This window comes from Halichoeres trimaculatus, unplaced genomic scaffold (genome assembly GCF_033239565.1).
Source record: "Halichoeres trimaculatus isolate MK-OKI-2021-1 unplaced genomic scaffold, fHalTri1.1 fHalTri1_scaffold_6, whole genome shotgun sequence".
Taxonomy (NCBI): Eukaryota; Metazoa; Chordata; class Actinopteri; order Labriformes; family Labridae; genus Halichoeres; species Halichoeres trimaculatus.
The window spans coordinates 22,720,729-22,744,163 of NW_027437184.1; the positions used below are offsets into that span (position 1 = coordinate 22,720,729).

Genomic DNA, 23,435 nt, shown 5'->3' on the forward strand with positions numbered 1-23,435 from the left:
TTTGTGCATCTGTCTGTTTTTCTTAATCTCCATGTGTTTGTATTTACTCAGTGGTGTTGACCTATCTTGTCCTCAAACCCTCTTCTGCTCACCCCCCCATCCTTTCCACCTTACCCGCACACACAAAATCACACACGCCCACACACACACTTTCGTTCATTTACGCATTCATTCATCTCAGCTGTCACACGGCCGTGTCCTTTGTTTTCCAGCTGAGATTAGGAGACAGATTTGGTGCCAGACAGACTGTCATTTATCATCTCGACATCCCATAGTAACTGCACCGCTGCTTGTTAATCCAGTTACCATGGCGGCAGAGCAATGATTGGTGTCTCCATGTAGGTTTGTTCTAAGAGCTGCACTGATAGCACATTATGAAAATGAATGCTGTTAGACAATAGGTAAGATCACAGATGCTCCATTTGAAAGCCAGACAATTATGAGTCTATTATGTGATGGTGTTCACTTTAACCATTACAGGGTCTTGATTTCATTCAGCAGCTTGATAAATATCTATATCTTTACCCTGAACTTCTGATGAATTGCTTACTGTAGATGAAATAATTTAATTTGCATTAAAAGAAGCTGCACCATCAGGTCAGCTTTCACTGTTTTCATAACAAAAGGATTACGTAACACATTCTGTCTAATCAGGCTTATGACTCTGGTCTAATAGGACAGTCCATTCAGTTTTAAACAACCCCACAGCTTTATAGCTACTTAATATTAATTTTTAATAACTGGGGTTTCCTTTGGGAGAAACAACTTTACAGCAAAACCTTTCCACACAAGCTATCAGGCTTTGGTTAACTTCTTTAAACTGTAAAAATACTTCATGTCCTTAGGCAGTGTCAGGGATCGTGTACAGTGGACCTGTGGTTATGCAAATTAGCATCCAGACAGGGTGAGCAGGACCCTGATCCAAACCTGAGGCGTCTTTTTCACCCTGGAGAATGTTGTGCATGAATATTAATGTTGACATTTCTGTACTCAGTCAGCTTTGAAGCAGCTGTCACAACTCTTAATAACACTTTTAGTTTAAGTTGGTGATTGGTACCTTAAAAATGCACACACAAGCTCCCTGCTTTGCAAAACAGGATATTGCTCCACTTCTTCCCTCATTATAGAGGTATTTGGGGTCCGGTAGCTCCTCTCATGCAGCTCTCACATCTCTAACTGTGACTGTCATACTTTCCCAAAACCAGAGACAAGCTTTTATAACATAATGTCTTCTAATTATCTACAACCTAATGATAATTTATAAAGCAGGGAAAAAAACATGTCACGATAAAACAGTTGATTTTTCTTGGATGAAAATCAATGGAGCAATATTTGAATACTTAACACAGGTTAACTAGAGTCTAGACTGTACTGTTTAGAATATTTTTTACCTCTGTTAATACGTAATGTGGAAGCACTTTCAATAGCTGCAAGATAAAACCTCTTTTGTAATATGCAGCAACCTCACACATGAGACAGGAAAGTGGAAGGGGTTGAAACAGAGACCAAATCTTCCTTGATTGGAGCGTCTTTTCTCAGTAATGTGGAAACACTTGTACAATAAGAGGTCATAAACAAAGCTTTTCCGGAAGTTCAAGTGATTAGTCCTTGAAGTAATCACTGGATTGCTAGGAAAGTGATTGGAAACTGTTCTGATACAGGATTAGGTTTGCAGCTCTTCTTAGCTCAGTACATGTTAAAGACTGGGCTGTGGTACTGCGAGTATAGCTAATCCAGTGTCTCTCTCAGAGAAGGTGGACTCTGCTTTCATGTCAGTTTAGTAATATTAGGAAGCAACATGCTGCCGGTTAAAGGGTGAAGGATGAATTATGGAGTTTCTTAAACAGTCACTTAATCCATTGCTTTGACAGCTCTCTCATTAACACAGTATATCTCAGCAGGATTTCAGAAGGCACTAACTCCAGCCAAGAAACAGTCCAACACCTGTGCATCTCTAAAAACTGAAACCTGTTATTTCTAGGTTGTTTGGTTAAACAAACATATTCTATAAGTGGGCATCACTTGTGCAGGAGGATTTGGACTCTCCGTACTGAAAATGCAGATTTGACTTGGGCAAAATGGTCTTTGAAATTCATGTTGGGCTTTTTCAATCACCAATGTCTTCAGATTTTAAGAGCTAATGATCAATCAAAAGATTGTGAATGAGAACAAGATTGTCAAATCTTTCCCCAACCTTCCGCCAATATTATCAAGTGAACACACACATGACAACAGACTTTCTCTTAAAAACATGAAGCATGTAAAAGTCATGATTTGTGAGGCCTTTAAGTAGGGATAGACCAATTATTGGCCGGGCCGATTCTTGGGGCTGATATTTGGCATTTTGGGGTATATCAGCAAAGGCCTTTTTTAAAAATTCAACAGCCGATATGAGACCCATACAAAACTGTGCAGTTTTGGCTCGGATGCTTCTCTGCACAGAATTTCTCCCTGTCTACACTATGGAAGCCCTGGATGGTCATTTAAAACCAGTCATGTTAAACCAAACAGAAAATTAATTCAACTGCATTAAATGCCAGTAAAAGGCAGCACAAGCTCTATTCTGTCCAGTTTTATTGAAGTTACATAGAAATTTTTGAAAACTTTATGTACTGTACTTAACTTAAGCTATTTATTTTTCAAGTTTTCATTTAACTTTATAAAACATGCTGCTTCGCCTGGGAGCAGTTTAATCAACATATGCTTGAAGGCATTTGAATGCATTTAAGTGTTGGAGTTTGTATTGTCCAAAATTTTCTACTTCAATATTTTCACCAAATATTGGTTATCGGCCTCCTTGCCTACTAACGATCAGTATCAGTATCGGCCCCTAAAAAATCCATATCAGACTATCTCTACCTTGATTGTGTCAGGTTCAAAGAATTATGGACCCATGTGGCATGTTCCCCAGCCTTGTAGAACTCACTATTTATGCTATTTATGAAGAAGACATGTCACATGGTTCATAAGATGGATATCCTATTTCCAGATCCATCTCCTCAAGTGGTTTTATTGTGAAGGGATTATAGAAAATACCAGAAATAGCTTCTCAAAAAGCAGCATTTTCTGTTTGAGGAGATACACACACACACAAGAAAAATACTGTACAGTCTGATGCCTCGCTGTGTATTCTGCTGAGGGAGGCACAGTGTCTTTCAAATTCATGTACCTGTTAAGTGGGGAGGCTTGTTATTCACAGCACATACACACACACACACACACACACACACACACACACACACACACACACACACACACACACACACACACACACACACACGTGAAGGCTTACACTTTTATTCTCCAGGGAGCTTGCGTGTGCTTTGAGAGTGTGTGTGTGTGTGTACAATGAGTTGTGAGTCTGTGTGTGTGTGTGTGATTGACAGGTCAGTTCTGTCAGCAGCCATCAGTTCATAACATAACATTCATAGAGCTGTCAGTCATCTTACACTGATTAGATCACTCCCGCTAGACTGGAGAACATGGTTACATTTACTGCACTCAAAGCTGCCATGGTGTGAGGTTATACCACACACATACACACACATGCACACATACACACACATGCGCACACACACACACACACACACACACACACACACACACACACACACACACACACACACACACACACACATACACACACACACACACACACACACACACACACACACACACACACACACACACACACACACACACACACACACACACACACACACATACATACATCACCAAGGCAGTATACTGTGTGATTGCTGAGGGGTGATTTAGCCTGATTGCCTGGACAGGTAGAGACAGGGAGAGAATAACCTGGGTAAAGTATGAGTCCCCGCGATACACTTGGAGTTATTGTCAATGACATTTAAAGAAAGGAGGTCAGACTTCTCGGCTGGCTGTTTTGTTGACTATCAGTGAATTTTTACATGCCTCTGGAGATGTGAGCAGAAAAGATTGCTGTTCCTTGTTGCTTGTGGATACACCAGCTGACAGCTGACGCAGATTTTGTATGCTGCACTCTTACTCCTAGGGCCAAAAAACCCCTGGTTCGGGCGCTACATAAGCCAGTTCAAGTTGTCCATTCCTCAAAGTATTAGAAGGAAATGTCTCTTTTAGAAACCATTATGCAAATATGGATGAGTCCATTTGTTTTTACATGGGACAGAGTGGGAGTTGTAAAGGTCAATTTGCTGCTAAATCTTTAAATGTGTCTCCAGCTGTGAGTGGGAGAATTTGTCTCTCTGGTAAGCGATGCATGAACACAGCAGAGGCTAAAAGAAATAATAATGAAATCTGTAATTAGATGTCAGAGCAGGGGTGATGTTAATGATGGCTATCACACTTCAGTTGATGTAATAGAATTTCTGCACACTCGTCATGGGCAGGGGAGTGTGATCATTCAGATTTAGAGCAGAGGATAAATTTAGTTTACACTCTAAATCTGAGTGATCACACTCCTCTGTTCTTTAAAATACCATCTGTACATTTTTCCTTTTCGATATGTAAACTAAGCACATGCATGAGGAGGATGTGCTACTGAGGCCCCTGTTTGTCAGATGTAAATTGTAAATTGTTAAAAAGACGATATGTCTTGTTTCATCCAAGCCACCAAACAACAGAGTCACAGGCTTTATTGGCCATTAAGAAGCAGCAGAAACAAGCTCAAACACAACATTAACTTTCATATCCTTTCAAGAGGAGATACACCAGGACATCAGCTGAACATCACTTTGCAGATATCTGCCAATGACAGACACAGATGCGAGTAGCTAATGTTTATCTGTCATCCCTGTCACATCAGTGTCATGCTAACACACCTCTAAAAATCTCTGAAATGAAATGAAAATGTCAAGTGTTGGAGAATCAAACTGTCAAACAAATCTCTGAGAAACAGTTGAAAATGATAAAGTAAAAGCCAATATATGAATCAATCAGTTGGTGCATTTCCACTTCTTTTCTAGATGGATAAAGATAGAAAGATAAAATACTTTATTAATCCCCGAAGGGATATTCATGTAGTTTGGGCTCATCTTCCAAAGATTAAAGAATTAAAAACTCTGATGGCTGCAGGGAGGAATGATCTTCTGTATCTCTCAGTCCTGCAGCGCAGAGAGGTGAGTCGTCCATTGCTGCTGTTTCTCTGGTCAAGGATGATGTGAAGTGGGTGATCAGTTCTTTTCTTCTAGTTCTTTTCTCTGCCAACTTGTGAGAAAATACCCTGAAAATTCAGAGTGCAACACAACCATTACAGGACTTTAGTCATTATTTGCCGGTCTAAAATAATCAATATTATGACAAACTCTCAGATTCTTATCAATTTACAAAACCTGTGTAACACGTAAACATTAACATGAGAATCTTTAAAACAACCTCTTTTAATTTCACTGTTTGATTTTTGAAATATTTTGAGCTGGAGTTTTCAGAAAAATGCAAAAATTTTCTTACATATGTGTGGTGGACAGAATCCTATGTCAAATAAAATGCTTTAGATGTATAATCTTCAGTGAGATGACATCAGCTATTACTTATAACCATATAACGTTGAATGTATCAGATTTTGATACATGAGTTTCAAAGACCTCTATGTCATCAATATGCTATATAGTATACTTAAAAACCTGTTAAAATAATAATAAAAATATTTCACCCACTTGAGGATTATCATACCACGGGCAGCTGTAGTTGTATTTTGGGCTTTTTCTTAAATGGTTGCTCTCATTAAAATAATCCACCCACTTTTTTTTCTCTAGAAAATCAATCAACTAACTTTCAAGAAGTTGTAGTACAAATGAAATCTAAGCTATTACTCATTTTTTAACATACATTAATGCTGTCAGGCCATTAAGATAAATTATGTAATTAAAAACAGGATGTGTAATTAATTAATCTAAATAACCTCATTTTAATCTCATATCTGCTTAAGGTCCCCAAATAAAGAATTTGAATTTTAGGACATTACAAAATTATAGACGAAGACTAATCAGATAAATACACAAAGAAGAGAAGATTTGCAAATCTACATTTTTTTTCACAAGGCCATTATTAAAATGTCCATGTTTGCTGCCACTGAAGTGTTTGGATGTCAATTTAATTGCAACAGTTTAGTGCGTCTATAGAAGTAAATTGTGTTTTTCAGCAGGAGGAGGCAGGGTCTGGTGGAGCTTGTCAATCAAAATCCTGCTCGTAATCTACTGTGGGTGAGGGCGGTGTGCTCTTTGGATGAGAGCTCAGCATGGAAATGAAGAGACGATGTGAGATGACAGAGGGCTTGAGAAGTTAGGAAAGTTTTAGGCAGCTCACGCTCTAATTGAGGATGTGTTGCTGTAGTTCAGAGAGAAAGAGCGGCGCCATCGTAAGAAAAGACGACAGATATTGTATAGGGGATCAAAGGATGGAGCGCCCGAGATGAACGTGATCTAAAAAGTACATTTTGTCTGATTTTTGGATCAAAAACAGGAAGAGAGACATGAAAGAAGAGAGTCCACTCTTCTTGGGTAGTTTTGGTATTTACATTGTCAGAGAAAACAATATGACTTGCATCTTGAAAGATCGTTCAAGATGCTCTGGAAATGGCTGGCGGCCAATGAGTTAAAGTGCATTAATTTTTATAACGCATTAATTTGCAGTGTGATTAATTAGTCTAATTAACACGTTAATGTGACAGCCCTAAAAATAAATGTTTTCTGATTTTAAAAAATGCACATTTACTGAAAACTCTGCTAAAAAAACGCCTAATGTGTCCAATGTGATACAAAAATGATACAGCAACATTTTTTGTGGATCTTATAAAAAGGCTCAATAAACATCTCAGTTACCAAAAAAAAAAAAAACCCAAAAAACCTGGCTATCTTTTTAATGGGTCAGGCTTTGCAGGAATAACATCTATTTTAACAAGCTGGTTTGGGTGTTTTAGCTCTGTTTTAGGCCTCCACCTACTGAGCGAAATATGTGGTCCTTTAGCTGCAGAGTGATCCACTTTGTTCTTGAGCTGTTTGCTTACTCTGCCTGGTTGAACTTTTTTTCTTTCAAAGGTTTGTATTTGTTATGACGGCAGTGAGCATTAAAATTTCAGACCAGAGAGAAATTAAATTAGCTGAACTTGCCACACGCCTCGGGAGCTGCTGATTCTGGTGATAGTTCCTTGTCTGTTTGTTATTGCAGCTGAAGCCTTTAATGTCATCACATTGTTTTTTCATGTCTTTCTTTTTAAGCTCAATTTTTGCAGATTTGAGAAGAAAGATGGGCTGTAGGAAGTCAAACCTTTGTTTGGAGTTTAGTCTTCACATCAGTTTTTTTTTGTTTATTTTTTGGTTGTTAATCTCTTCACAGGCAGGACAGTGGATAGTGAAGAACACCTAGAGGAGAGAACAGGGAGAGGAAAAACAAGTTATTTTACACCGCTATCATATTTGGGATTATAATCTCTTTAATCTCTCTCAATTCATAGTTGTTGTTTTTGCCACCAGCCTGACACAGAAAGAACTCTTTGTTAATCAGCTTTTATCTAGCTTTGAGGATAATTTTTTGTTGCTCTCTATTCTTAAAGCTAAATGGAGGTTTATTGGGTCATGTGACCTGCACTGCGCCCCAGATCCACAGCTTTATAGATCCAACCCTGACTGTTTTTCCCCTGATCCTGCCCAATGACTATGTGACCTCCCCCTCCACAGGGTTACCAAGGAATATCTCCAGGGTGGGGTGAAGTTCATACACAGACACATACACACACACACAAATAGATATCTGCTGTGGGCTGCAGAGGCATTAGAGAGGTATTAGATTTGATTCCATCTGGGCAGGGACGCATCACAGCCACCACCAGATCACCAATATCTTGATTGGATTGCTGCTAGTTTGAAAAAAAAGGAAAAAAAGAGAAACAACAACAACAGCGGGCAGAAGAGAGTAGAGAAACAGAGAGATTGTTAGACTGATAGATCATTTCTCTGTGTTTGTCATCTCTCTGAGATCAAAGCTGGGGCACAAAGACCTGGCTTCAAAGGCTGTGACATTCCCTGTCCAACACATCTCCTTAAACACACTCGTCCTTTTCTTGTTCCTCTATGAGTGTTTTCTTCAGAGCAGCTTTTAAGTCTCATTTGATCTTAATAACTCTGTGTTCTTATCCTTCTGAATTAAAGGGGGCTTCCTGTTAGCAGGCTGATGAAAGGTTTTATGTGTTATGACAATATGATGCCTTGTAACAAGATGAAACATCATACATCTTTAATTCGGCAAATGAGTATAAATTATGCATGACCTTCTTGAAAACTTAAGTCGTCCATTTTTCACTAGCCATGTATACATGGACTTAAATATTGCGCTTGCATCCGATTTATTTGCTCAAACAGTAAGAATTTAACCTTTGTATACACCTCATTCTGAAAGAAAAGTGCCAATCTTAATGGACATTTATTTGGTTTCACAGGGGTGAAATATTCCTTTCCCCAAACAGATTGAGATAACACGTATCTACTCAAAAGTTGTCAGGGTGCGTTCTTTCAGCGCATGCTCAGATATGACGTAAGACGCAACTAGAGACCAGAGATTGGAATATTCCTTTCCATGTATATTATTGTTTTCGGAAAAGTCATTCAGAAAGATTCCAGTTGGAAGGACGAAAAACTCCTCATGTAACCGTGGCTACTGAGGTCGTGATAGCTGCTTTGGCTTCTTAGGGAAGACAGATCTACAAGTTATATCTGAACAGCATATTCATGAAAAGAACATTGAAGATAGTCTGATTCATTGGTCAGGATGATTGATTCAGTGGATGAGCTCAGGTATGTTATAGAATTTAAATACCGTATTTTCCGCACCACAAGGCGCACCTAAAAGCCTTCAGTTTTCTCAAAAGTCGACAGTGCGCCTTATAATCTGATGCGCCTTATATATGGATCAATATTGATTACGTATGTCCCGCACTATAAGGCGCACCTAAAAGCCTTCAGCTTTCTCAAAAGCTGACAGTGCGCCTTGTAATCCGATGTGCCTTATGTATGGAGCGATATTGATTAATCATAGCTACTGTTGCCTCGGAGTAACAGTGGCAAGCAGTAGAACCTGCTTCTTCTCTTGTTTATTGTTAGAGCAATACAGCGCCCCCAAAGGTCTGGCATTTGAACTGATCTCTGGCAGAAACGGCTTTGTCTTTACAGCGCACTTTTTTTGAAAACGGCACAGAAAATAGTTGGATAGGAAAAGGTGCGGCTCTGTGTGGATGTAGCCTGAGTTTGACTGACTTATTGACTGTTTTGTTGATATTCCCTTTAGCACAGCTCCATCTAGTGGATGCATAACGCAACCCCAGCCACTACTATAGCTTATTCTATGCGCCTTATAATGCAGTTTTCAGTTTTCAAACAGGCCATTCATTGAAGGTGCGCCCTATATTCCGAAGCGCCTTGTAGTGCGGAAAATACGGCACTTTATTGATCACATTTTTTAGTCCAAAATACAATAATTCCAATTTTTAGAGGAAGTTGAGACTTATCTAGTCCCACCCCTTTTCCTAACATTAGTAATCAATAAGTTAATTTACACACTTCCAAATATTAAAACAATAGTGAAACTTACTGCATAAGCAAGATACACTACATACTAATAACATAATAGAGCACTTCTTTAAAAATAAAGATAATAATAAATAATTCTATAAATAAAAGTAAAAAAAAGTGTATCACCCTTTTGTAACCTTTATACCGTCATATCCTTATATCTTTTCATTTTCAACTTTTAAATCATGTTTGTATATTTTTTTCTTGAAGTGCTCTATAGTAACATCTAAAAATGGGTACAACCAGGGAAATCGGTCATGTTTGCATGAAAAGTGATTTACAACATGTCTGCTTCTTGTGCTGAAGAAAAGTCCCTCTTGCTTTGGGGAATTATTTCATGTTGTGTACTGCGTATTACAACAGCACTGCAGATCTGCCTAATGGCTGGGCCAGTCCTTCTCCCCAGGATATTAAACTCAGCTGTTTTTTATTCTGTTTGTGTGGATAGATATTGATTTAAATATGTGATGGCGAGGGTGTGCTAATAACGGTTGTGCACTTACTAGAACAAAGAAAAGAAACAGCAGACAATAAAGAACAGAAAGACCACCTGCTTTCAAAGAGAGGGAGCCTGGTAAAGCCTGTTTTTGTGTCATCATAAAAAATGTTTTGAACAGGTAACACCAGTAGCATCACATTATTAATCAGTATTATTTTTAGTGTTACTGGTAGTGACAAAACTATATTGCATTGACTGTACTGTAAACTGCTGAGAAACACAACACCAGACAAAAGGCTCAGAGGAAGCTGCTATCAAAGGAGGCTGTTACCTTAACACCTAAAAAAGCGCCTAGTTTCCAGCTGGTGGAGACCAAATATGGAGATCAAAGGGATATGGTTAAAAACTCAACTCAAGTTCCCAATACAGTTTAAGCAGCTGTGTGTCTGCTTGGTAAAAAAAAACAAACAAAAAAAACAGTTAATTTAGTTTTGATTTTAGAGATGTTTTTTGAAAACTTGCATTTTATGATTTCAAAAAGCACAAATATTTTTGAATTTGATTTTGTGTCAGAGCAAATCAGAGCTGCTATACTGAGGGGTCTCCCCTGCGTTTTATGTGTATTTTCTCCACTGTTTTATTTATCACTGTTTTCAGACATGTCAAATATGACTGCAGCTGTCTCCGAACTGAGTCTTCCTCCTAAAACCAGCTCTCCTGCTCCTGTCTTTTGGGATGAAATATGAAACCACAATCAGTGGGATAACAGGTCTGAGGAATAACACACTGGAAGGCTGGGAGAAAAGAAAGGTTCTGACAGCTTTTCCACAGGGAATAACAAGTCTACAGAAAATCTGTGATTGGAGACAAAAGATGGAGAGTAGCTGCCTGAGTCTGAGGAGCAAAAAACAATTTTACTTATTTTTATTTCACTTAAAATCAAAAAGTGAAAGCAGAAAGCTTTTTAACAAAACTGAAACCTCAAAACCAAGTTCTGTCAGCTTAACAAATATTCAGCTTCATGTTGTGCTGCAGGCTGCAGCCATTTGCTCACACAGAAACAAACTGAGGAGCTCTGTCACAGATACAAAAGTGACTCTGTCAGTCACGCAGATATTTAAAAGGTCACAGTGACTCGAGGATGTTTGCATAAAATAAACATGTCTAATTGAATGTCTGTAAATAGACTTGCACAGGAAAAATGCACCAGAGGCGGTGCTTCCATGTGCTGGAATAATTTACCTCCCACTGATGTAGAAGTCTCTGTCAGTCTATTGTCACGTTAAAAGGTCACAGTAAGTGGAGGAGGCTGATATAAACTGTCTAGTCATTCTGTGAGGCTGTTTGACTTGTTTTACAGAATGAAAAAAATGGATTCACAAAAACACCAAAGTTGTTTCTAGTTCTAGTAGAGCTTTGAATACGGCTCAGAAACACTGTAAGAGTGGGTTACCGATGGCACACTGAACTAAAGGTGTAGAGGTAGAAAGCAGACTGTGGGAAATAGCGAAGTCATTTTTTAGAAAAAAGCATAGACTTCTTTTGTCTAGTAGTCATCAACAGTGATTAATAAAGTCCAGCAGATGAGCCTGTTTCTGCTCAATGCTTCATCGTCTTCCCTTGCTACTTAAACTTCCCAAGTACTGCAAAGTGCTCTGCTTATGTTTGGTTAAGATGAGACTTTATCTTATCTTGATGTTTGGTCTTTGTGAATGGTAAAACATTGGACTTGCTTTGTAAAGTGGCTTGAGATAACATTTGTAGTGATTTGGGGCTATGTAAAAGAAAGTCGGTTGATGGATTGACAATTGACAAAAAACAAGCAAACAAACAAACAAACAAAAAAAACAGGGAAACGAAGCTCTACGTTTCTGGAGTTTAATGAAACAAAGATAAATGAATAGTGCTTCCCCCATGACCTGAAAAAGCAACAGGAGGAAGAATGATAACTTCTGTTCTGTTATTATTAAAGAGGGGATATTATGCTTTTCCATGCTTTGAATGTGGGTATAAAGTAACAAAGCGGGATATCCACACTGAACTTGCACAAATTTTCAACAACATTTGTTGTAAAAATCCCTGAATCTGTCTGTAAACTGCTCAAAATGGTCTATTCTGTTATATTCTATTCTAAAATGAGCACAAGATTTTCATGAGATCTTGACAAGACTTGCTGAAATTATGAGGTCATCACATAAGGGTTGCCTACATGATAGATTTAAAAGATTGAAAGATTGGCAATTCTACCCTGAATGAATGAATGAATGGCCTCTAATGGGCTGGCCAATCAGAGGGAAGGGGGTTAGTGGAGGGGGGGCCTTAAAGAGACAGCAGTGTAAACAAAGCAGTTCAGTCAGAGGCTGAAATGCAGGATTTCTAAAACACCAGTGTGAGTAAAGAGAGACTTTATTTGGAGCTGTAAATCATGCAAGTTTGTCTAAACCCCCCTCTTTGTGCCAGAAACCACTGCAGTCAGGTAGAGTGATTAAACATTGTCTGCAGAAACTGCCTTTTTTTTTTTTGTTATTTTGTTCCTGCAAACATATGTTTGGCTTTAAAGAAAGCAGAAGAAGTTTTTTTTTTTTTTGAAAAAAACAAAGCAGATAAAGAGAAGATGTACCACTTAGAACATTTGGGAATCAGAAATGATACAAACCAAATGCTTGAAGCCTGGACAAAATAGTGTTAATATACTTTCCATCTTGCTTGGGTTTGGGTTATTATGGGGTAGCTATTTTTAAACCTGCTGTTTATGCACCTGCAACTGATCTGAATTCATTTAAAAGAATATGAAACAGCTGATCAGAATTTGTTGAGTTACTCCATAGATTAAAAAATGTTCTTTAGGTCAAACCAGAGGAAAATGACTTAATTACAGTTTGTGAAGTCATTAAGTTTCGAGTTAAATTCTTGGTGGAGCTTTATGGAATGCTTGTACCAAATTTCACAGTAACCTCGTCAAGATATATCACCAACAAGTGCAAATGTGAACCTTGCAGTCATGGAAATGATGAAGTTTCAACAAACAGCTCAGTTTCATTCTCAGCTGGGGCTTAAATCCAATATTATGAAGAGGGACCCTCAAAGTCAGGTATCTGAGCCCGCAGTCCCTGGAGCTAAGCAGCGAGCGGGGCTAGAAGAGAAACAGAACGTGACTACTTCAGTACACAGAGAGCATCCCCAGGAGAAATCATGAAAGAAAACGTGGCGCTGCCTTTGCACAATAATATCTCTGCAAGTTTTGATTTTGATCATATTTCATCTTGTTAGGGCTGTGTAAGTGGATTTTTTGGGGGATTGAGCTTTTCCACACAGGATTAAACTGTGAATTTATGAATGGTTTCCCTGAGAGTATGTGCCCCTCTCTAATCAGAGATGTTGGCACTTAATTCTGTAGATTTCAACGAGCGGCTGGTAGCTAAAGGCCTGTGTAAATGAGGCAACGTTGATTTATGGCCACCTCATTTAGTAATGAGAAATAAAGGAGTGAAAGGTACAGGCCGGGAAAGAGTAATGACGCAACATAAAGCGCTGCCGTGTTGGAACCTAAAGGCCCTTATTGTGAAATGAGTCAGAGAATGAGTGAGTTGATGCAAAATTGAGACATTAGTTACGACTCTGACAGGCCTGACGCCCGGTGTTTCTGCTCTGAACGCCACAAGGCTCATCATCCTCAGGGGTCCAATCAAATCCACTGTAGCGGGTACACCTACTGCGGCCTTCAACTGTTAGATAAGAGCTTTGTAGAGCCGGCTGACAGCTTCGTTATTCAGATAGTGCAGCCGCTTTGTGGGCACAGCAGTTTCTGGCTTTGTCTCAAAGTGACGGAGAGCCGCTCAGAAGCAGCACAATTAGCCACAAGGACACAGAGACATTGTTCCCTTTCTCTCCCTCCACCTCTCCTCTGCCTTGTCATTTGTACACCTTCCTGTGCTCCCACCCCCGTCCTTTGGAGGAAATTAATATACAGGGAGCGCGCAGAACAGCAGGGGCTCTGTCTCTGCTCAGTGCAGGCAGGGGTGAGGATGAAACCAGGTAAAAGCAGCTTCTCAGTTCAGTTCAACTTACAATAAAAGAAGAGACGGGGCGGAAACAAGTCAAGACTCAGGGAATTAAAGAGCAAGACTCTAAAGTAAAGTGAAACATTGCTGCAAAAACCTAAAATCTTACCAAGTGTTTTTGTCTTATTTTTAGCAAAAATTGTCTTGTTACACTGGATTTGAGCCACATTCAACTGTTCATCACACTTAGGTGAAAACTGGACAAAGTGTTTTTTTTAAACTTTGAAAATAGCACATAACGTCTTTAAAATGATTTCCAAATTCATTGTGTAAGTCACAATTGGTAGGTTACTGTTTTTTTCCAATTTTCTTTAAAATTTACTCCAAATTGCAAGGTAAGAAGGTGACGATTAGCAAATAATCTATTTTAAATTAAATCACAACCCACCACAAAATGTTTTTAGAAGTATATCAATGTTTCTGCTATTTCCAGAGGAGCAGGTGATAAATAGCTGCTTAATTCTTGAAAACACAAGTTAGTGCACTGCAAAACAGAATTTGGCCAGAAGTTATATGCCTATTTTCACCAAATTCTCATGAAATTTCAGGGGTAATTTAAAAGACCTAAGAAAAAACTTTGTCTAATTATTACCTAAGTGCGATGAAATTTGCGGACCTCTAAAGTAAAATGTTACCCTAACAAGTCCAGAAAAAAAAAAAAAAGGCAAAAGGACAAGAAAAAATTGCCCCTCAAGTTTCTCTAATATTGGAATTATGTCTTAACACAAAAAACTTTTCTCCTACCCTGTTGGCAAATTTTATTTTTACTTATTAAAAGCTATTCAGAACTCATTTTTGTCTTTCAATAACTTAAAATAAACATTTTTTCTGGACTGGTTAGGTGAATGTGGCTCATATCAAGTCTAACAAAAGATTATTATTTTTTAATTTTACCGAAAATGACACAAATCACTCAATGAGATTTTGTTTTTTTTGCAGTGTTGATAAAGTGGAGGCGGCAGAAAGTCAATTCTGGGCTTGTAAAAGAGAAACAGTCATGCTTCGTATTATTGTACTCAGACTGTTGCTGAACAGATCTGTACTGTGCACAAATTTCAAATTGCTTCAGTTTTTCAATCAGATTTTTTCACAAACTGCACCAGAATTACAAAAAGTGATTACAAATTGTTAAGAAAAGTGTTTTTATGAAGTTATATGTCAAAGCATAAAGTGTTCACCTGAAGCTTCTGACAGGCTTGTCACATTTTTAGCCTTATTTTCCCAGATTCGATCATTATTTCTACCAGTGACATATTTTTTCTGTTAAAAAAAAACAGAGGCTAAAGATTTCATCACAACATATCACAAACTCTAGCTGCAAGTCTGTTTATGACTCTGTAATCCCCACACTTCCTGTCTGTCTTCAGCTGTACTTTCAAAAAAAAAAGGAAAAGTGTTCAAAAACATTATTAAAAAAAATAACACTGCATGTCAATATCATGAAGAGCAAACTTTGAAAAGTGTTTCTAATGTGATGTGTGCCATCAAAAATGTGGCATAAACAAGTATTGGCACTTGCACTAAACCAAAGTTTGTTTGGAAATATAAGCCAATAGGATTTTAGCAAAAATCTACTCTTTAAACCTGTGAATGAAGGAACAAAGATTTTCCATAAGCCAGCCTCTTAAAGCTGATGTAGGAAACAATATCAGTGCCCATACTTCGTCATTATTCCGTCTGCTCTAAGATGACTTTGATGTTTGAAAAGAACAGGAAATCAACTTTGTGTTAAGTTTTTTTTGCCTCGTCAAAATAAGGCAGTGTGTCTTGAGATGGAACAGGATTATCCTCTAATAAGAGGCCTGAGGGTTTACACCTAGCCAAAAAGAGGATCCTTCCCACATACTTTTTCAACCTCTACCTTCTCCAACAAACTGAAAAAGTTAAAGAGTAGACAAATCTAAGAGTTTTGGAGATCCTGTGTGTCTCCTCTGTGTCCCTCTGAGCCCTCTAAACCTGTTAGGTTGAGGAGTGTTGGACTGACAGTACTGGGGCAGAGCTGCACTGCCCTCACTCTTTTTCCCCACATATAGCTGCCGGCACAAAGCTCAGTGTTTTCCCTTCAGAGTGGAGGTCTTGGTTTCTGTACACCAGATCGCACTAACAGACAGTAAAGCTTTACCTGATGCCTCCTAAACAAATGTTTTTTTCAGAGGAAGCTCTTTTTTCAGTGTTCAGATGTATTTGCTACTGTATAGCTCTCCATACTGACGCCTTTGTGTCGTGCTCTGAGCTCATCTCAGCCTTTCTTTGCAAGCCGACTTTCTCATGACAACCTTGCTTTATCATAGCACATATTTCCAAAGGATGTCTGACCTCCTCTGATGTGTTATCAGAATCTCTTCTCCTTCTACTTCTCACATAGCTGAGGCTTTCTTTTACTGTAGATCAAGATTTTTAGAGAAGCAAAAAACCCATTTGTAAAGGATGCACAGAGGACTGTCTAAAAAATAAGAAATATGCACAAAAGAATTCTTCTTATGTATGTCAGGAATCATTTTTTGTTATCGTGAAAAAAACCTTCTGTAGATGTTCAGAAATCTCCTAAGCTACTTTCCTTTACTGAACAGTATAACACTTTCCATCTATCCTTTTTAACGTCCCCAGAGATTAAACTGCTCTAAACCTGTTTTCCCCTCCCCAGGTGGTGGTGAAAACTCGCACGGAGTACCAGACAGAGAAGAAGAGGCTGAAGGTGCCCAAGGTGGAGGAGTTCACCATCAGCTTTACTGACGGCGTGTCTGAGAGACTGAAGGTGAGGACTCTGAATGAGCAAAAGCTCGATTTGTTGGCCTACTGATGTCGTAATCTGTACTGAGAGTGGTCCTGATATCGAGCGGTTTGGGGATAAGCCTTGAGTTCTCACTTCTTTTTTAAATTCATGGATCACTGGTATTACATCTGTGCTTGCATGTTGGCTCATTTCCTGGATCTAGTATTGGATCAGAGCAGTTGGATCAATCATACTGTACTTGAAGTGTGTGGGTGTTGTGATTAAATTTTAACCATGGCTCTCATTAGAAACAGGATATTTACTCATCTGACATTTCTCCCACTGCTTAAATTAAATCACTGTGCCTCGGATAAACTGCTTGTTGGGTTTAAAATTACTCTAAGAGGTGAAAAAAATGAAACATGAAACAAAATTAAGGTTTCGTTAGAACGTGGACATTTCATGTAAACAGAACCATCCTGATCAGTCTGCTTCTACCATCTCTTGAACACACATTCAAGCAGGTATTTGAAGAAAATCCAGGCAAGAGCAGTTAGGTTTTGAAATTTCTGGCTCTGCGGGGAATAAATTATTCATCACAAGAGCAAATTTAAAGGTTTGGAAAAAAGGCAGCAAATGAAAACAAATTTATGCAGCATGAGTTTGTTTTTCGTCTGTTATTTAAAAATCTCTTAGATTCATCAAGTGATCCTAAGAGTTGGCTTCATCACCAAGTTAAATATCACTAAAGAAAACTACTTTTCTCTACCGAGAGGAGGAATGCATATCATGACTTCAGAGTGAGCAGCACGTTAGTCAGATAAATATATATGTGCTGTTTTATACAACGCTTGAGAGGAATCTGATTTTGAGTTTTGTGGCATGTAGCTGCTACTTGTTGTCACTCATTTATTACATTTCATTTGACTCCTTTGATCAGCGTGGTTCTCTGCTCTCATAACTGGTGAGTAAACACCTCTTTCTCAAATGTAGCAAGATCACCCACGTCTGATTTAATCTTTGTTCACAGACAAACAGTTCAATATGCAGTAGGGTGTTAATTGTGGAAAATCCAGGATTTTCTGACAAGCCTTCTATCCATGTGATGGTTTGTCCAGTTTTTGAGGTTTAAACAGGTCTTAATCTGATTTTCTGGAGGATATAAACCCCCCCCCCCCACACAACTGACCAAAACTTCCAAACTGAAAATGTTAGCAAGCCTTTGTTTCCACAACCTTATGTTCCCACAGCCCTATGTTTCCACAGCCCTGTGTTCCCACAGCCCTAAGTTCCTACAGCCCTATGTTCTCACAGCCCTAAGTTCACACATTTCTACCTTATGGGAGGATAAAGCTTAAATCATAGGGAAATGTAGTCGAACTAGGGATGCACGATATTATCGGCACAATATCGGTATCGGCAGATAAAAGCTTAAAAACACGTTTATCGGTATCTGCAGATATGAAAATTTCTGCTGATAAGCACAGCCAATAAGGTGCTATTCAGTTAGGATTATTATTATTTTCTATCTGAAAAATAAGCTCCGTAAATAAAATGTAGCACTTCATTTATTTGCACTGCAGAGCTCTGTGTCTGTCACCAGGTTGTTACAGTAGCTCTAAAATAATCAAATGCAACTTGGTTATGTTTAAAAATGCATTGTACATTTAAAGTTCATGTGATCTAAAGAAATTATTTTTCTGTATTTCAGTACTGAATGTCATGAGTTTGAAAAAACAATAAACAAAAATACATTTCTTATTTATGGTAAAATCAAATGTTTTTTGTCTTGTTTTATGTGTGTTTCTTAAACAAATAAGACCGTCACAATAAGAGTAACATATAAATTCCAGTACAGGATAGACTTAGCTTTCTTTACAGTGAAAAAAAACAAACAAACTTGTGATTATCGGTATCGGTATCGGTATCGGCCAAAAGGGGCCTCGATATATCGGCATATCGGATATTGGCAAAAAGCCAATATCATGCATCCCTAAGTCGAACATTAGACCTAATTTTGAAAATATCCTAGAAATATGGGAACATAGGACTCTGGGACTTAAGGGTGGGAAAACCAAGGGCTGACCCAGCCAAATAGGTATATTGTCATTTACAACTAAGGACCGACTATATAACCCTGTCTCATGAGTACTTTTGCACATTTCGCTGCAATAACTTTGATTTATGGCATAAACTTAGTGAAAGTGTGGACAACACAGTTTCTGTGATGTTGATACTTGTGGCTTTATCTTCTCTTTGGATACACAGTTTAGCATTTTGATAAACTATTTGTATTATACTTTCAGAAATTCCCCATAAATGATTTCTGGAGATAGCATACTGTAGGGAAATGTGCTGGTCTGATCAGCCGCTGTACTTAGTGTTAAGGATACAAGTCCAAAGCACCTTGGTGCAATGAAAGAATGTCCTACAAACTAGTCGGTGGCCTGGTTTCAAAGCTGTGATCTGGTTGAATAAGGTTTTGTTGAGTCAGTGCTCAGTCTCTTGTATTTGTGACACTGACAAATGTCAAGTGCTAGAAACAGTAGTTCCTTGACTGTCCACTTGGGGCCAGCTCCACATGAAAAAGATGATCTTTACAGCACAAGTACACATATGTCTGTATATTATTCAGTCAGTCATGTATAAATGAAAAATATGACAGCTCCTTATTTGCAGCTTCCCCTTGTGACAGGCTGTAGTACAGGTCAGAGAGCCTGCCTCCTCCGTATTAACAGATGGGACATGAGTCAACTTGATAATAACAATATCTGTTGTAGTAGTCAGCCTCAATCAAGCTTTTTAAAGTCAAAGTGTTTATTTTTCAGAGAAGTTCCCTTTTGAAATCATCGTTTGAATCTGAATTGGCTTTAATACCACAGTTGATAAAACTCTAGAGTTTGGACAAATGAAATTTTACTGTATGTAGCACCTTGTGCAGCAGATTAGCAGAGAGGAGGACAAACTATGGCTGTTTTCCAAACCACCTACTGCATACGACATGGGGATGTCATATGCAGTAGGCACTGCATACTGCCTAATGATTTGTATGTAGTATGTAGTATGATTGTCTGTTGGATCTGTTTTGTAGTATACTACTCAGGTTTTGGAGCAACAGGTGATGGATTTTTTTCCCCTTTAATTTAAACATACAAAACGAACTTGGGGTAGATCTTGGCATTTTTGTTATTTTGTTTATCACATAATAGCAGAATAATCATATTTAATTTTAAAGATTTACACCAAAAGTTATATGGTTTACTAAAAATAAACCTGGAAGTGATTTTTATTTTTTTTAAAGCTGATAGAAAAACCACTTCTATTTAATCCTCTTACGGTTTAAGAAAGTGAGTTAGTGGTTTATATGGACTTTTATTAATTTGTAGAAGTAATCACATCTTTTATAACTGGAAAAGACCAGATTTACCTGTGTTTTTTGCATCACTTTACTCAATCTCACTGACCATCTAACATTATTGGTGTATTGTAGCAGGGGCAGGCTGGCCATCAGGAAATTCGGGACTTTTCCCGAACTGACGGTCGATTCCAGATCCTAACTGGCCAGTGGTTGGGGCGTTTTTCTTTTTCAATTAATGACATCAGGGGCGGACTGGTCATCTTAACGTTCTGGAGAATTCCAGAACGACTGTTGCCAACATGTCCCGTTGTTGTGGGCCGCGCCGAGTCCAAGTCCTGGACTGTTTTTCATTCCTAGTCCGCCACTGTATTGTAGTTACAATACTGACTCATTTAACCTGACACCCGCATTGACAAACAGCATTAGCGCCGGGCATTGTGGGAAACAGTATGCCAGGTAGACTGGTCCGTTGCATACTGAAAAATTTTCAGTAGGACATCGGGTATTTTTGGCATACTGCAGATTTTTAACGTTTTCGCACACTGCCTACTACATACTGCATTTCAGCCAATGTAGTAGGCACTACTAGTGTAGTAGGTGGTTTGGAAAACAGCTAGTGACTGTGCCCATTTCTAATAAACACAAGAGGGGTTTTGGTTTCACTTTTGTACCCTTGTACAGGATATAAGGAGACTTTTAAGCACTCTGACTGTTCCACAGCAAGCAGCAGGACAGGTGACTTAAGTTTCGTGTTTGAGTTTCCTTTCCAAAATCATCACCCTGCCTGCTCCTTCCTGCTGTCATTAGGGGCAACCAAAGAGTAGTCATGTTGTCATGGCAGCAAAGAAAATCTCCCACTGTGTCAACCCTGAAATAGAGAGAGAGAGAGACAGAGGTGTGAGTGTGTCTGCAAATAAGATGTGTAACACCGGCCTGAAAGGTCCTTCAAAGCGAGGTGGGAGCAGAGTAAGATATCAGGCACTGAAAGAGGCTGTGGAGCTTGTGTTGACTTGCACACACCCACAAACTTACACACACGGTATTAACACTGATGTACTGAAGCTGTGTCAGAGCACGATGCCAAGAATATTGATAAATAAAAAGATGTAGTGGTTTGTTGTTTTGGAAATGGAAGAATATTGTGGTGTAAGGGGTGTGTTGTAAAATAATTATAATGTTCTTTGTGGATGTTTTTGAATTTCATGGTCTAATCAGTTGAAATGCATCAGGTCAAGGTGACAAAACTGTAGCTACACACTGCCGCACAGAAACGCCTCGCAAACTTGTTGGGAGACTGTTGCTGAACAGAAATGTCGCCGCAGACTTTGCTGTCATCTCTGGCTTGCACACCACGTCAGCTCCTGTTAGGCAGAAATGCGTTTCAGTCTGTGTGATTTTGCGCGGTGTCGCCTGGTTTTTCGGGAGCTCGGTTGAAGCGCTTGCTTTGCTTGACTGACAGAGCTGATTCTGCAGACACACAGGCATGTCCACACACTCAGACACACTCAGATGCACACACACACACAAACATACTGAGCGTGCTGTGCTGTGCAGTACAGAGCAAACATTTTGGGATGAAAAGCTTGCACATCTCTTTTCTCTTCTAAGCTTTGCAGATTGTGTTGATGGATGAAGAGCTCAGAGTGTAAAATGCTCTCTAATCTGCCCTCCCTCACCGCCTTGCTCCTGCTTCCTGCCTCTCTCTAATTCTCTGCCGATGATTCTTTTCCTTCCCTGCATGTTTTTGCCGACTACATTGATTTTTCCTTTTCTGATTTAAACTGTTTGACTTTGAAATGCAGTGCAGCTTGTTTATTATAAAAGGCTGGCATTTAGTTACAGTGGACCCTGAAGGATCTCCCTTCAGGGAACGTACATCACAGGCAGAAATGAGTACAGAAAAATGATCTTTTTGGACATGTTAAACCAGCATGTGTTAAATGATGATAAACATAAAAAACTCTTCAGTTTGGTTGAAACAGGACACACGAAAGGATAAATGATGGACTCTTTCCTCCCTTTCCTCTCGCCTCGATCCTGTCTTTGTCTGAGGTTACTCCCTTAGAGCAGCTTCACCTGTCATTACCTCCTGTGCCCCTCTCCCCTCCCTCCTACTCTTCTTCTAGTCCTCTGTGCATTTCTTTTGCCCTCCTCCCTCCCTATCTCTCTCCGTCTTTTTAAATACTCCCAGCAGACCTTGGATACAAGGCCTTCCTTCTGGTAGTTTTGTTCCACTGCAGAACCGCAGAGCCTTGTTTCCCCTCCTCATTGACCAACTAAAAGACCACAAGCTGCTGAGTTTAACTGCATGTCACGTAATTTAAACCTGGAGTAGAAATGCATTATATATCGGTATCGGCTGATGTTGGTCATTTTTTTTTTACATATCAGTATCGGCTGATATGTAAAAGTGGGCTGATATTTACTCATTAGCTGCCAGCCATTTTCAGAGCATCTTGAACCATCTTTCAAGTTCCAAATAATATTATTTTCTATGACCATGTAAACACCAAAACTACCTAAGAAGAGTGGACCCTCTTCTTTTATGTCTCTCTTCTTGTTTTTGATCCAAAAAATCAGTCAAAACGTACTGTTTTGATTACGTTCATATCGGGAGCTCCATCCTTGATCCGTTCCATGGTCGTCTTTTCTCACGATCCCACCACTCTGTCTCTCTGAACTACCTCAACACATAATCTCCGTCGAGGTGTTTTTTTTTTCCCCAATATTGATATCAGTAAATATCAGTTATTGGCCATAACAGCACTGTTAATATCCGATAACGGTATTGGCCAAAATTTTCATATCGGTGCATCCCTAACCTGGAGACATCCTGGAATAAATGGAAGAAATGGATTTAAGCTGCTTGATGTTAATGATGCTGGATAAAATGTGGTACTGCAGAAAAGTCTAGTGTCTGTAGTGCAACCACCAGCCAGGACTGTAGCTACTCTCATAATGTCATAATGCTTTACTTTCTGGATGTTGACAAGACAAGCTATCATATCATAGTACAGACTGAATTGGTGGGGCTTACTCTTCAAGCAGTCGTCTAACTCAGTTTACTGTTATACGGTGTTTAACTGCAGTAAGAATGGGTACCTTTCACATTTGAAACTATACTGTACCGATGCCCGGTACCTTGCAATTGGTATCCGTATTCAACAGCACCGATTTTTGGTACTTTTGTGTGTGTTTGCTTGGCAATAAATTTTGTTTTTTTGAATCATAAAATCTCAAAGTTTTCCAATTAGAAATAGTTATTCCTCAATATATAAACTTGCAATTCTGAGTTCATGTCCAGCAC

At 38.9% G+C, this 23,435-nt stretch overlaps 1 protein-coding gene across 1 annotated transcript in view; it reads left to right on the top strand.

Moving 5' to 3' along the window:
- The window catches only part of nsg2 (neuronal vesicle trafficking associated 2), a 57,123-nt gene that overhangs the window by 993 nt on the left and 32,695 nt on the right, over positions 1-23,435 (top strand). The window contains exon 3 of the mRNA XM_074673179.1: positions 16,702-16,812. Coding sequence (XP_074529280.1) covers positions 16,702-16,812 — 111 coding nt within the window. The remainder of the gene's footprint in view (positions 1-16,701; positions 16,813-23,435) is intronic.